General features: G+C 39.1%; 1 protein-coding gene across 1 annotated transcript in view; it reads right to left on the bottom strand.

Moving 5' to 3' along the window:
- Positions 1–15,360, bottom strand: part of USP45 (ubiquitin specific peptidase 45) — a 46,863-nt gene extending 31,503 nt beyond the window's left edge. Inside the window, exons 1-6 of the mRNA XM_010131383.1 lie at positions 15,261–15,360; positions 12,951–13,120; positions 11,231–11,334; positions 10,637–10,737; positions 1,576–1,721; positions 242–337 (exon numbers count right to left, since the gene is read on the bottom strand). Of these exons, the coding sequence (XP_010129685.1) occupies positions 242–337; positions 1,576–1,721; positions 10,637–10,737; positions 11,231–11,334; positions 12,951–13,120; positions 15,261–15,360 (717 nt within the window). The remainder of the gene's footprint in view (positions 1–241; positions 338–1,575; positions 1,722–10,636; positions 10,738–11,230; positions 11,335–12,950; positions 13,121–15,260) is intronic.
- Between the last annotated feature and the right edge of the window lie 514 nt (positions 15,361–15,874).

Raw genomic sequence — 15,874 nt, 5'->3', positions numbered from 1 at the left:
TCTTTCTTACAGTCAGGCATTATTTGCTACTTCAGTGTCAAAAAATGTGAAAGGAAGTTATTCTTCCCCCTCCAGGGCTGAATAACTAGTTTTGAAAAGGAGTGAGTTCACAGATATAAATCAGCTGACAATTAAAACGCAAGAGAAACAGAAGAGTACAAGTGCATCTTGAGTGGAAATTTCCCATCCTCCAGCTTCTTCCCACATTTCCTCACATTTGTAATTCTCACTGCATACTTACCAATTGAGAGTCTGAATTATGACAGATTTTTAGCTTTGTTCCTTTCTCCTTCATCTCATACATCAGTTCATTCAGTACGTGAGTCTGTGCCAAGTTCTTAAAGAAAAAAAAACAACCCTAGAAACACAAACTGATCCTTCAACTATACACTTTTCTTTAGCTACAAATTATAGCTTCAGAGATAGATAAAACCAGATACATTTCATAATGTACAACTGAGGTTTAAATCACACCACTAGAAAAAACAGGTATCATCCTTGGAAGAGTCAAGATCATTGATTTCAGGCTGTTTCTAAACTTGTATCTACTTCTGTTTCTGTAATTCCAAAAGTTTCCTAGTAATAATTTTTGTTATTTTTGTTGAACAACAACATTCCTTAATTTTTGTGTTTTTTTCATGGTGAGGACATCAGTGTCAGAAATTATTTCTTTCTTTTAAACTTAGCAGTCCTCTTCATTGTGCTCCAGGAAGCACACAGGCTCTGGCACCCTGAAAAAGCATTACCTCTCTGAATTTAAGAGAGAAACCAACTCAACATATCTCCGCTTGCTTTCTTCACTTTTGGTTAACTTTGACTGCAGATCACCTAAGTTTCTACAATGCCCTAAGTATGGACAGAGTAATACTACTTGTGTTACTATTTGTTTGCTGACTTTTGTAATCACCACCATAAACACAAGGTAAAGAGTGCCAGTTCCGAATGCCTTTCACTCCTGTCTGCAGACATACAGATGTCTCTGCTCAACTGACAATAGATGGTCCAATGTAAAACCCGCTAAGGCTGCTGCTTTTTTAGAGGATCTTGGATTAGTTGTACACTCAACATCAGTAAAAGTGTATTACATAGTTTATTCCTCTTATTCAGGTCAGAAAAAAAATAATAATCAATAGAAGTACCTTTATAACTGCATCCATTGTAGGGGCTTAAAATCATCACAATGCACTGTGCAGACATTTACATTATGCATAAAGCCCCCCTTTTCACACCCACCAGTACAGTTAAATACTGTGCATTACTCATGACTGCCTAATGCTGAACTACAAATAAAACCATATGCTAGAGTACAACCCACACGCACACATGCAGTGCGTAAAACACTTGACATTTTCATTTGTCTCATTACTGTGAAAAATGCCACAGATCCAGGAATTCTTTTTTTGTTATTACAGGAAATATTGCTTGTATAGCAAGAAGTAAAACAAATTTGAAAAGGACCTTCAGAAAGCAGAATGAAGACTGGTAACAGTGAGAACCTTTTCTGAAGCCCACAGGTTATACAGATTACGTATTTCTGAAACCTGTTGACAAAGCTGTACGATCTTTACATCTTACCTGCATGACAGCATTAAAAAAGCATGTATTTCCTAAATTATTTATTCCTTTAACTGGAACTGTTGCACCATTACCAGAACTTTTTCCTTTCAGTATTTCACTTGTTTCACTGTTTTCTTCACGGAGCCGTATGACTTTTGATGAACCTACAATTAAACTATAGATTAGTATTACTACATAATGGCATGTTTTATCATGCAGAAAGAGACATGCAGAAAGAGCATCTTGACGGTACTCTAAGATCCTTTATGTAATCTTTAAAAAAAAAAAGACATCAGCAGTCAAACCCCTGCTACAACTACATATATCCAACAAAACCTTCCACAATAATCTTACTGTCCCGTAAGACTTCTTCAGTTACCCAAGCAATAAATAAAGTAAAACGGGCTCCATTAGCTCGTTATCAATAGGCAGTGAAGATGCACGAGAAACACTACACAAAGGCTGCTTTGTGGTGCATTTGAAGTGGGGTAACCAGAAGTTACCACCTGAATGCTTCAAGTCTTTATCAGTGATCACGCTGTTTGAATTGCCTCCTACAACTTGTTCAACAGCCCAGTCAGAGCTGTGCCCAATTTCCCCAAGCTCCTCAACCCACCTCCCTTTGTCACGGCCTGAGGAATTGCTAATACAACCCAAATACATACAATGCTAGTGGTTTAATTTCAAACAAAAATTTGGCAAAACTGCAATGGAACATGCTACCAGTACAACGTCTGCGTATTTTCCTGTTTCCCTTATTATTTAAATAGATGAAGGGCAGCAAAGTTAGACAGTCATTAACTTGTAGCCTAGAGGTAATGGAAAGACTTGAGATAACAATATTCAGCCTTGAATTCTACTAGCAACTTTCATATTGTCATGGTTGCAGGACTAAATATGAACATTACTGACATCTGCAGAGTCTTAAATATTGATTAACAATGCATGTCAATGTAAACGAGTTATGGACTTAATAGATGCCAAGAACTGTGATGCTGCAATCTCTGTCTTGACATATGAATTCATATATTTGTTCTAATGAGTTTCACATTGAAGTCTCATTAAAGTGTTCTTGAGAAACAGCTAACAGACCTATTTACGTTAATGAAATGCTCATGCCAAAAGGTTCTTTTATGTACACTCCTAGGTAGCTTCTCGCTTAGAAGATGAAAAAATATAATTAAATAAAAAAGAAGTCATTAAAATATTGATTATATCTGGCAACAATCTTCTGATGCAGTCTGTCTGCACCCTACAGTGCCATCAAGGCATAATTAATTGTCCAAATTGTATACGAGTTTGTCAAAACAGTTAGAGGTGCTTTGCTGCTTAAAATAATTTTTAATGTTCTTGCTAATACTTCTTCCATGGCTTCAAAATACTCTTTTATCCATTCATGTGGAAAATTAAGACAGTACAAGGGCAACGTAAGAGACCAAGTTCTCCTCAAAAAAGCAAAGTGTTTTTTAATGCAATGAACAACAAACACCTTAGGAGCTGCTCACACCCTGAAACAATGGGGTTTACAGGCTATGTGCAGCAACACCTTTTAACTGACACGCTTATAAGGGGCATGCTACAGCGTCTGAGACTTGTCCAACCACACAGAGCTCCAAGAGAATCGTAGCAGGAGAATGGGAGCTTCAAGTGTCTGCAATTTGAAGGCACTGCTCATTCTCAGAAATTTAATAATGTAAGTAGAGGCTTCTTCCCCTCAGAAAAGTGTGCCACACAGAGAAGTGCTGGGGAGAAGAGATGGTTAAAAAGAAAAAAAAAAAGAGAGAGACAGGAAAAAAAGCCAAATTTGTGTAAATAATTTGTGTATTAGTATACCACAGTTGTTGCATTTATCCATCGGCATTCAAAAACATCTGGGACAGCATCTTAAAGTAAACAATGTTCACAAGGCCATCTGGACAAAACTGCAGGCAAAAATTAAAGCATAAGCATATGGAAAAGCAGATTTTTCTCTTCCCTTTAGCAGTACAGGATGACAAATGTCAAACCTAGATCTGTCCACGCTTCACTGTGCTATGCTTTGCAGCACCACCTGGCTCTCCTTGCACAGCCACCAAATATGGACAGCACTGCCACAGCGGACCATATCTGCAGGGCAAACTCGATAAAAGCATTTCACTTCATGGTTAAATGGCAGCTTCACACAAGTAGCAAGGTTCCATTTGCTGAGCCTTACATATAAATTATTTAAGGGAGGGAAAACAAAGCCAAAGCATCCAGCTTTGCGATAAGAGCTGGATGAATATGCAATTATAAAACACAATAAATGAGAACCAGACATCCAATTGCCACAAAGCTGGATCATTACTATAGGAATAAGGAGAAGTAATAGTAAATCAAGAAAAGGCCTGTATGTTGTTACTGAATTCTACAAACCTTCTGAATGAATATTCTAATTACTGCCTCTTGATTTTTTTAAATAATTTTGCAAACACAATCCACGTGACATTTTACCAGGTTTTTTGTATCTGTGAAAAAGTCTTGACAGAGAAGCGTTGCTTTGCCATCACAAATATTATCTGCTGCCTTGTTTATTCTACACAGATATTTTTAAGGACTTACACAGAGCCAGAGGAGAAACAGCAGTTTTTAATTTAATTCTGCTCAGCATCCCCAGCTCAGTGACAAATGACAGACAGGCCTGAAGCTGAATGTTTAGTTGACATGTGAAGAGTTGGTCAGTCTTAATAGAAGATGCTGGTAATGACTGTGATAGCTAATACTTCTACAGATTGGGGCTGGAGGGTCCTTCTGCAAGAATAACCCAAGGCTACATGCATGTTATTAATCAAAAGGCTAATATGTAATCTTTTAAAGTGAATTTGCACTGAACTGTTTCATGGACTCTTGCTGACTCAATCTTGCAACCCTGCGATGTTTTAACAGCTGCGCTTTTGGATATGAAAACTGAGTTTTAAGCCAGTATAGACAGAACAAGGACCCCAGCACTAGGACTCTACTGAAATGCCTGTCAGCTGCTCCTGTCCTTCAGCTCCTGGCCAAATAGGAGAAAAGAAGTTGTCCAAGCCATCATCCACATGCAGTAATACCTGTTTAAAAGGACCTTGTTAACATTAATGAGAACAAGTGGGCGAAAAGCACAAAAAGAATTAAATTCATAGATTGATCTCTGTCACTGTTAAATCTTTTGGAGAGTTGACATGGTGACCCTCAACATTCTGCCCTTCTCAGGTACTGTGGACATCAGCCTCAGGCAGGCCTGACCCTCCATAGTGGGAAAAGCATATCCAATTGTAACTGGTTTTGGGCTCACACATTCAAACTACACTTCTCTCTCAGTCTCCTTCTGCAGTTCTGTTGTCAAGATGGCCTTTCTAATCCAGTCGCACCAGGAAAATTCTCACCTAAGTGGTGTCTTGATCACCACAACCTCCTTTTACCTTAACAAAGTGTAGCTGGCTATAGAGGTGGCCTACTGGAGCACTCTGCTAAGACCCACTGCCCAGCTCTCTGTCCAACCCATCACACACTCTACTGACAACCTCTTCCTAGGCACCGGGTCAGTGCCTGCCTCTGGTCCCACCATGATGTTCACCTCCAGCACTCATTCCTTTGGCTCTCAAACAGCTGCATTTGTTCGTAGGTACAGCCTTTGTGCTCAGCAAAGCTTCCCAATGTTACCCTGCTCTCCTCCATGTGAGCACACCCCCTTCCTGATGTCACCCTGCTCTCCTAGATGCTAGTAAAGCCCCTTCCCACCAGATCCACAGGAAAGAGGACAGCAGTCAGGGACTGCTCCTCTCCTGCAGCTCTTGCCTGCAATGCATCCTTTTCTTACCACTTTTTTCTTTTAAACTCGGTGACTGAGATTCCTAAGCCCAGTTTTAACATAGACAATGATTCTGTCCACAAATTAGAGCAAGTCACTGGTCCAGGTGTACAAATTCACACAGTGCTGACACATCCACTTGCAAAAGATGTTCGGAAAACTTACTGCAGGTTCCCTATCAGTTTGGTTTGCCAACATTTCAAACATTTGCAGTGCGCACGGATTTCTGTACTGCCCTTGCTGCAACTGAGCTGTGCCTGGGGGTGCAGATGGTATGCAAGCAAAAAGATAAATGACATCCAATATTTCTTTCAGCCAGAGGAGGAAGCATTTTTGCTCATCTTTTCAATGCTATTTTTTTTAATTAAAAATGATGGTCTCAGATATGTGCACTTTTATTCCAAGGTCAAGCCTTTTCTATTGAATACAACTCTGGTACTTCAGCTGAAGGTCTTTACAGTAAAAGCAAGGTTAATAGACTGCCTTTCTTTTACCAAGTTCTCATCATGCTCTATTATGAAATGCTACTAAATTGCCTGCCAATCCTTTTTTATTTAAAAAAATTAAAATTTTTTTCAACACTGTACAACAATCAGAATCTAATCCTTAAAAACCAGCATGGTTCTCTTCTGAAATAGTTACTAGCTCTACATTTTAAAAGCCCAATTTCTCTTGCACTGTTACAATCCTACCAAATTAAAGATTACAATCTGCAACTACATTTCTCTGATTCTACCAGAATGTTATAAACTGAAAAAACCATCTGCACAGCATGAAAAAACAAGCTATTCAAGCATTGCTTTTGATCCTCTATGCTCAGACAACTTGTGCTACATCTCACAAGTATGTGGACAGCAAAGGCAAGAATTCATGGATAATCCAGAATATCTAACATTTTTTTTTGTCGGTGATTCAGTTTTCATATCTTTGCAATGCGTATAATTAACTGCATCCCCAAACAAGCAAGTAAACTTGAGAGAAAATTTATGCCCAACAACAGAAATATCTTTTTGCTTAAGTGTACCTCAGATTTGGAGAATCAATATATTCCATTTTATTTCGCTATTTAATTTTCTTTTCAAGTAGGCAGAGCTACTGACTTAGAGCTTCAAACTACACGTACTGAAAATTGGTTATGAAAGAATACAATTAATTTTTTCAGGCCGTCCTTTGTCAAATGTTAATATCCACAGATGAATGCAAATCTGAAAAGTCATTCATCATACTATTTGTTTTTCCATATGACTTAACACTTATTTCCTGTACTGTAAAATTATATATTTTTTCATGTTTGTTTTACATCAGTTATATCCATTAAAATATAAGTAAAGCACCTAACTTTCACCTATTGACAAATCTGGGCAGCTGAACTTATTAGCAAAACCTCTTTCCTCTGCTTGACCTTCCCAACAATAAATTTAACTATAAAGTTTGAGAATAAATATTCTTCCTTCCCATTCTATTGCCACACAAACCAATTTAATTAACTGTTGTATAAAAAAATTTGAGTACACAGTCTTATGTCTCCACCCTCGTCTAATTTGGCTTCTGTAAAGGAAAATACGTGTAATAGTCACTCTTAAGACTCCAAAACAATATCTTTTCTCCCGCAGATGAGCAGACACACAGATCGCAATGTCTCAGCATGGTTTCTGTGTACTACATGTGCTTTATGCCCATGTGAAGCTCACAAGTGTGCCACATGGACAATACTGCACCTGCCTTTCTGTGGAAATCATCATGGCCTGCTAACCTCCTCCACAAAACAAATTTCTGGGTGGTACACCCTAGAAAGCAACCTTGCTTTATTCTTCCATCTTGTGCCCAACATGACCCCTTAACCAAACAGACTCCTCTATTAAAAAAAAAAAGAGAAAAAAAAAAAGCAGGCATTGCTGGGTACAACAAACCATAGGATCAGATGCGAAAATCACACAGCTGCAAGCATTCTTTTGGGAACCCAGCACTGGGATTTATCTCAATCGCTTAATGTAATTACAAAAGTCAGTCATGTAGTAGTAATGTAATTTGCACATTTTTACAGCTGAAGTGAAGTTGAATCTTTATGAGAGGCTGAGTGAAAAGCAGGGATCCTGCTGCCACGCTATTCCACCACATTAGTACCAAATGACAAGCATTTTGCTTTTGTTTATTTTCCAAGATGCATTAATTAGGAAATCTATATAACCCTCCCTTACATGTTTATGCTGATTATTTTATCTTTAAATAACTCCTGCACTTTCGAGAACCAAAAAAAAAAAACCTAGCAGCCCTCATCTGTTACTTGCACCCATGTTCATACTACATTTCTGCAGAAATTTCTGCACAGTGCTATCTGAATTTTAATGATGCACCACATCAACCAGTTGTTACAGCAGAAAGAAATTCAGACGTAAGATGAATTGTTGTCACGGTGCCACATTCTGCTATGAAAATTGTCTTCACTTCGGCAGCTTTTTAAGGAAAAAACAAAAGCAATGGGAAAAAGGCACAAGATTGATTTTAAGTGAGTAATATGAATTATTAGTTGTCAATTCTACATTACTTGTTTCTCACAAGTTATTTTTCATTTATTTAAAATTAGTTTATATTTTTAATGGCTGAATATCCAAAATAAATTTAAAAAAATCTAAGGCAACTAATAATTTAAAGGTTGCCAGTTACACTAAAAATATCACTGTGAAATGAAATTAAATGCTGCACTTAAAAAAAATTTTATAAGTTATCAATAGTAGAGCTATTTTTTACTGTTATACTTTGTGTCTATTGTGTTCTGGACAACTGCATGTATTACATTTTCAACTTCAGATTTTATTTTAAAAAAAATCCCTAAAGGCAGCCTAATTTAAAGAAAAGAAAAAATCCTTCTGAAGTTACGTTTCTTCGAGGAAGTACCAAGTGTGTCAGCCCAAGTATTTAACATAAAACAGAAAGGACACTGCTGTTACATTTATCAAAGTGAAACAAGAATGCCGACTCTGGTTGGGAATTCCCTCTCACTCATACCGCCTGTTTCCCAGCCTCTTCCAGCGAGGAGCCTGGCCCAAAGCAACAGACCATGCCAAGCAAACAGCTTTTTCCTCTTTTCCTTGACCCTTGAGAAAACCCAGCAAATCACCTCTGAGCAAGTGTTCCCAGGGCTCCCAAGAACGGGATCCAAACTGCTCAGCATGGCCATACTCTGCCACGTGGAGAGATTTCCACCTTTAAAACATTTCTGGAAGTACACACACATGGTTTTTGCCTGAGCACAAGTCTGCACTTGAGCCTCAGTCCTTTCCTGGCACGGAGCAGGAGACACGACTGCCCTGCAGGAGCAACCTCCGCATGCTGAGACCTCTCGCTGACGAGGTGGCCACTCTGCCAGGCTTGCGCATGACTTCCTTAGCTTTGAAGAACACCAGGGTGATGCTCTGAACCAGGTACGTGCGTGAATTTGAAAGAAGAAGAGTAACCGTGCAGATTGGTACCCACTGTGTACACACAATACGTACACAATTGTACCCTTTGGTACACTGGGAAAACAGACTCCTCACAGGTTTAAAATTGTCCTGCACCTCCCACCTCCTCGCAGGAGGACCCTCACGCTGCCCACAACACCGACCACCTCACGTCACTGCTGCCACCCAACTCCGCCTTTTACATCCTTGCCATGAACCTAGTTTTCCAAGGCACCAAAGCAAGCAGGGCCAAATCAATGCACTGCTACCACAAAAGATGCAATTGCAAACTGAAGTTGGATGATAGCTAAATTTTCATTTCAATGCCTGGCTTCAGAATCCGAAGGGAAAATTGCTTTAAATAAAATGGAGGTGGGGAGTGGAGGAAAAAAAAAAGTTTACGCCCTAAACAAAAACAATACAATTTTTTTCTCAGTTATAGAAAACAGTTTCTAGTTATATCAGACAAATACTTACATGAAATAGGTGCATTTTCAAAACAGAAAATCAAAATGAAACACAAATACATATACAGCAGAAATATATTCTGCCCTGGTCTGCTATAAACACCAATTTTCATGAAATCCTGAGCCTAATTTAAGCTTTTCCTGAGTTAGTTTGGATTTTCTGTTGCTTAATTTAAGACATTTCACACAAAACTTCTACACACCACACTCTGACGGAACAAAATTGTTTCCTAAATTGACTGAAACAAACACTACAGAATTTCCATCTGTAAGCAAGCTGCAACACGCAGATATTACACGTAAACTTCAAACTGAAGCTGCGAACAAAAGTGAAATCACATACTGTATTGTCATTGCTCCAAGCAAAAAGATGCAAAAAAGTAGCAATTTATTCAACTGTAGTAAATTGATAATGTAAAATACAACTTGTGACTAGAACAAAACATTAAAAAAGCATTTCTGAGCGGCTCTTCATTTTTTTCCCCTCAAAAAATACGTAACACCTCTTAAACCCAGTAGGATTTACACGTGTGCAGCTAGAGGAATACTGAGTCTAATTCAGAAAGGCAACCATTCTCCAGTCTTTCATTTAACCAGGTGACTCTATCTTCTAAAAACTGCAACCAATTGTTTTAAAAGTTTACTTAAGCTGGTTTCCGTGAAGAAAATCTGGAATCCAACGAACTCTCTAAGTCACAAGCCAGAAAGGCTGCAGAGTGTGTTACAGGAGGGATGAGTAACACCAATGTGATCAAGAGCAGACAGTTGAGGGCCACATGTACAAAGTTCTGTCTACTATTACAAACACTGAGGAGAGATGGTAGGCTCCTAACATAAAAGACTATTTTCTATTAGTGGAAATAGAAAATTTATCAGTTAAAACCCAGTAACATAAATGAACAGAAAGCATTACATCCAACAACGGAGTACCGGAAAATCTAAACAAATATAATTAACTGCAGAAAACAAATTCCAATCAGAAAAAATTTAAAATGTGACACATCCACACTGGGAAAATTTAATTAATTCATGCTTCTATACAGGTTTTGTGCATTAATTTATATGGCATCATATTTAAGATATCTTCTCTACAATAAACTTTCTTCATAGAAGATGAAATTTGGAAAAACTGACCTACAGTGCCCCCAATACTTTAAAAATGCAATCACGCTTTAGAAAAAACGTCATTATGTTTTGACAGGTATTACTTGCCCAAGTAATTTTTGCAAGTACAAACTGCATTATACTCAATTCGTATATAATTATTCAACTGTATGTTTAACATAACTCAAAATGTGAAATGCTCATTTTTAGAGACAGTACATCACAGATGTCTCCAGATAGAACTATTTGTGTAAACTTACTTGGTTCGGCCCTCGAACTGTGTTTTTGAAGAAAGTCAACTATCTGAGCCAAAACCTTTTTGTTGCAATGTGTTGACAGCTCTTCATCACATTCATAACACCTAAATAAAACAAGAAATGAACTGGAATTCAGGATATCTGGATGCAACTCTAACAAACTTCTCAAACGACCTTACACAAATTACTTTAAGCTCTAGGTCTCAATTATTCATACTAAAAAAGAAGAATAGAATTGAATTCTCTCATCTCATATAAGTTTTCTATAGATCAGTCCCAATTCACTGTGATCCTTATAGATTTAAATAATTTCAGTTTACAGTCCTACAAATAATGGTACAGAAACAAGCAGGAAGGACAGACTCCCATAACCATCCAACTCTCTACAGAACACAACAGACTCAAACTTCTACCTTAGTATTGATCTGTGAGCCCTCAGAGTCCGAAGGACAAAGCAATTTTCTCTCCAGAAAGCCTGCTTTCCTCTATAAGAATTATTCATTTTATCTGTCAGAATCATTCTTTATCATGAGAAGACACTGTTTTGAGTAGTGCTTATATACAAGAATGCCTGAACACCTGCATACTCATTCTTACCATATGATCCACGTGCTGAGGTTGATGACAATGCAATGAGGTTCTGTGCGTGCTGTTTGGAAGTGTTTCAGAGAATGCTGTCCTTCTGAGTTCTTACTACATCCCTAAAAACAGAAAGGAGGGGAAAGGGAAGTACCAAAAGACTATATTAGCAAGTAACTACAAAAGCTTCAATTTTCAAAATTAGACGGGAAGCTATAGTGCCCTAAATACTCATTTAGCATTCTCAAGGATTGAGAGGGTTTAACATTCTTTACAATCCAGTATTATGAAGATATTTAAATTAACATTTTTTCTTTTTTTAAATGAACACATTCTCCTTTTACTAAGAAAGGAAAATCAATGACAACACAAAACCAAAAATCTTATCTTTTCTACTTGGAAAAATCAGTTAAAACTCTAGAAAATTATTAAGTTTGTTTTAACTTACTGGAAATAATTTCTAGCTTTTGAATAAGTATTGAGTAAGCATCAATAGACAGAAAATTATGCCATTCACAAAAGTAGTAATTCTAAAAAAAAAAAAACCAGTGAATGAAATTACAATGTAGCATATTTGGTCCATGGAATATCAAGGAAAAGACAGCATAGGTAACCCTCAGTGCTCAAGAATGCCAAATCCATTCCAGACAGCAAATGCAAAAGGTACATAAATTGTTTTGGACTAAAAAGCTGCTCCAGAACACACCATTTATGTACAGCAACTGCAAGAGAAAGCATTTGCCATTTTTCAAGTACCTATGGAGTGGGACTTGGGAGATTCAGGACTGGTCTCTGAATAAGACACGAGTTTTGGAGGCCCTTAACAGCATAGACGTGAAAAAGCACAGAGTTAACTCCTTTTAGAAGTCCTCCTTAACTACAAATTTTCCGAGACAAAATACATGACCCCTCCTCAGACCTAGTTAACTACCTTCTGAAGCCTGCAACAGCATGTTTCTTTGCAAAATTAAATCTGTCCAGATAACACTGGTAAGAGCTGGCTTCTGTCCTTACTATAGTAAGACTACTGAAAGTCTAAGAAAATTGTGAAATGCTTCAGTCAGGCAACCATTAGCTGAACCAAGCGTGACAGTGCCTGTAAACTGAATTTTTCTGTAGCTGGCTTTACTTCACTCATAGAGCAGAAACCTCTGCAAGCCCTTGGGGTCAGGACCTGCCATTTTAAACTCCGAGGCCAAGATTTGACATTGTGACTGATCCAATCTAGTGGCTAGCTGTCACAAAAAGGCAGCATTCTCACTCCGGCACAGTTCTTTCTCCCTGTTTCCAATCAAATCTATCACCTGAGTGTCCCCAGTATAAGCTGATTCAGCAATATACATATTCAGTTTTTCTTTCATTTGAATTTGTGGAATCTTTGGCCAGATGAGCCAGGTGAACGGATGCATTTTGCAACCATACAGCTCCTGGAGACAATTCTCTCTCAGTGGCAAGAGCATGCAGATGAAGAACAGAGAAAAAGCAGGACCGTTACTCACTACTTGTGATGCCAAACCACAACACAGCACATAAAGCTAACCCAAAACACTACCGAAAACAAGACGAGAAGAACATAAGGCCACATTCCTCTCCACTGAAGAAGCTGAAGCATGGACTTTCACTTACGTCACACTGCTTCACCAAAGGTAATGAGATGCCAGACAAGGATCCACACGAGATGTGTCCTTTACAAAAACCAGGGGCAATCCACCTCCATAAATCTAGAGCATATGCTTACCTGAGAGCCACATTTGAGACACAGCCATATGTCCGAAGGGGCCACAGGCTCACCATCGATCATCCGCCTCTCCTTCAGACATTCTGCACATATTGACCAGACGCTCTGAGCTACTGCTCTCTTCACATGATGCACATCCACTGCTTGGCTCACATGCTGGCAGGTTAAGCCTAGAGAAAGCGACACATACTCAATTTCTTCCATTAAAAATAATAGCTATGAAAGGGAGCACGCGTACCCTAAAAAGGCAGTCTTCAATGAGTTCAGCATCAGGAAAAAAAAACAGCAAAGGACTAAAACAGGAAAAATCAGCCAGCTGTTTCCCATATACTGAATTTTATGAAGGATCTATTTAAGTCTTTCTATAAAGAAAATCCTTTCAAGTCAATAAATGCCACCCCTTAAAAACAAATAAACTACTTTGTACAAAAGTACAACGATTACTTCTGTACAAAATTCATTTCCCTGGTTTTGCATTTTTTTTTTAATTGACAACAGTAAAATACTGCATAAATTTATTTTTGCATATAACAACACAGGGGGTTGACCTCCTTTTCAATTCACAAAGAAAGACTATCAAATACCCATGCATCCTTACTACAACTGCCCCTTCTGAACATTAATATCAACCACCATTCTTCTCCGTCAATTTTTTTGCACAAATTCCACTACAATATCACAGAATAACCTCGGTCTGAAGAAACCTCTGAAGGCCAAACCCTTGTCCAAACCCTCTTGTCCAAACCCCTCCTGTCCAAACCCTCATTCAAAGCAGGGCCAAATACAAATTTAGATCTGGTTGCTGATGGCTTTGTTCAGCGGAGTGTTGAATATCTTCATGGACAGAGGTTTCACCAACTCACTAGAAAATCAGTTTGACCATCTGACCATTCTCAGGGTGAAAATAAAATAAATCTCCTCATACCTAGACAAATTTTCCTCACCCTAACTTGCCTCCAGACCTTCCACTGTGAACCTCTTTGAAGAGTCTGGCTCTGCCTTTTCTGTAACCACCCAGCAGGCAGTCAAAGAAAAATCCAATACTTTCCTATGGCTAAATGAAGCCATTCCCTTCAGTCACTCTTCACACAATTTCCTTAACAATGTGGAGGGGCTGACACGCTGCTGGACTCGTCTCCAACTCGTCAATGTCTTTCTTGTAACGGGGGCCCACAACTGCACACAGAACTCCACGTGACATCTCATAAGTTCTGAAAAGGTGGAAAGAACCACATACCTTGCCCTGCACTCTAGCTGATACAGTCCAACATACAGTAGGCACAAGTTGCACCACTTGCTTTTATTCAGCATGTGCTCTAGGACCCCCCAGGACTTTTTCTGCAAAGCTGCTTGCTTTCAAGCTACTGATTCTCACCCTGCAATTGCATGTGGTTACTGCATGGCCCAGGTGCGCCACTCTCCACTTGCCTTTGTTAACTCCAAAAGTTTCTGCAGCCCATTTCTCCAGTCAGTCAAGGTCACTCTGAATGGCAGAACTACTCTCCAGCACACCAACTGCTCTCCTCAGTTTGCTGTCATGAAGATGGCAGAGGGGAGCCTTGCAATGACATCACCCAGCTCTCTCAGCACTTCCAGATGCATCCCATCTGATCCCATGGGCTTGTGCACAGCCAGTTTCCTTAAGAGCTCTCAATTTTCTTCTACTCTGCACAATGCTCAAATCCCAGAGACTGCTACTAGGCCCAGGGACCAGTGAGGACTGAGTGTAGAGCTTACATGTGAAGACAGAGGTGAAGGAAGGATTGAGTTCCTCAGACTCTTCCCATGTCCTGTATCCCTAGGTCCCCTGCCCCTCAAGCAGCAGGTTTGCACTTGTCTTAGCCTTCATTTTACTGTCACAGAGCCCATACAAGCCCATCTTACTCTTCTCATCCCTCACTAGATTCAAATATGAGGCTGGCTTATCTAATCCCACCTCTGCACACTCAGAGGCCCTGCAAGGGCAGCCCAAACCTGCCTCCACCCTCTGTGCCCTTCTTTTTTCCCTCTGAGCTCAGTTGGAAGCTCTCCGTTCAGCCAAGCAGACTCCTGCCACGCAGGCTTCATCTTCCACACAGGAGAAAGGACCGTTTTCTCCTGCTTTGAAGAAGTTGTCATCAAAGATCAACCAACTCTCTAGCCCTTCAAGGCAGGCACGCAGTGTAACAACTAATCATGTCATAAACTCTTGACTGGGGATATTTCTGTTATAAATTCAAACAAGAAAAGTATTTCATGGTACTGCTGATCTGTCATTTTCATCAGTCAACATGGAAGTTAGCCGTCAACCTCAGGCCCTAATGTATTTACCTGAAATATCATCTGAAGAGTCCTCATCCTGCGGCCTGTTAGGCCTTTTGCTTCTCTTTGGTTTCTCGGGGTTGGCTCTTGATGGATCTTTCACCCGCATCTGTTACTTACTAGGAAAGAGAAACAGAGGTTGCTCTATTGTCTAAACACTTCACCACATGTAGTGAATTTGAACTCTAAGAGTGTAATGTCAAATCGCACATCCAAACCTCACAAACAGTTTTAGGCTTTGACCTGTGTTAGCTACTGTGTAACAAGGAGTATGAGTGCATCAGGAATAAACTCTTAGAACAACGCAAAATCAGTTAGTTACACTCCACAACATGAGGAATTCTATCTGTAGGTACAGGAGACACACACTTCCAGGCGCTGGTGTTAAATATTTGAGAGAGGTTTTCCTTGCTTTTGTTATTGCAAAGAGAACTACTAGAGAGCTCCAGCCATATCCTTCCAGAAAAAAATTAACCTAAATCTTCTCCTCCTTAACCTATCTTCCTTAGGAAAAGTTTCAGTCACCATTTACCCTTGCACATTCCCTAAAAGTTTTTGAGCAATTTCCTTTAATAAAATACAAAAGTCTTCCAATTCTCATGAAAGTGTCCTCTCCTATGAGG

The sequence above is a fragment of the Buceros rhinoceros genome, unplaced genomic scaffold, assembly GCF_000710305.1.
Source record: "Buceros rhinoceros silvestris isolate BGI_N320 unplaced genomic scaffold, ASM71030v1 scaffold2772, whole genome shotgun sequence".
In the NCBI taxonomy this organism is placed as follows: Eukaryota; Metazoa; Chordata; class Aves; order Bucerotiformes; family Bucerotidae; genus Buceros; species Buceros rhinoceros.
This window is presented reverse-complemented; position numbering and strand designations above follow the sequence as displayed.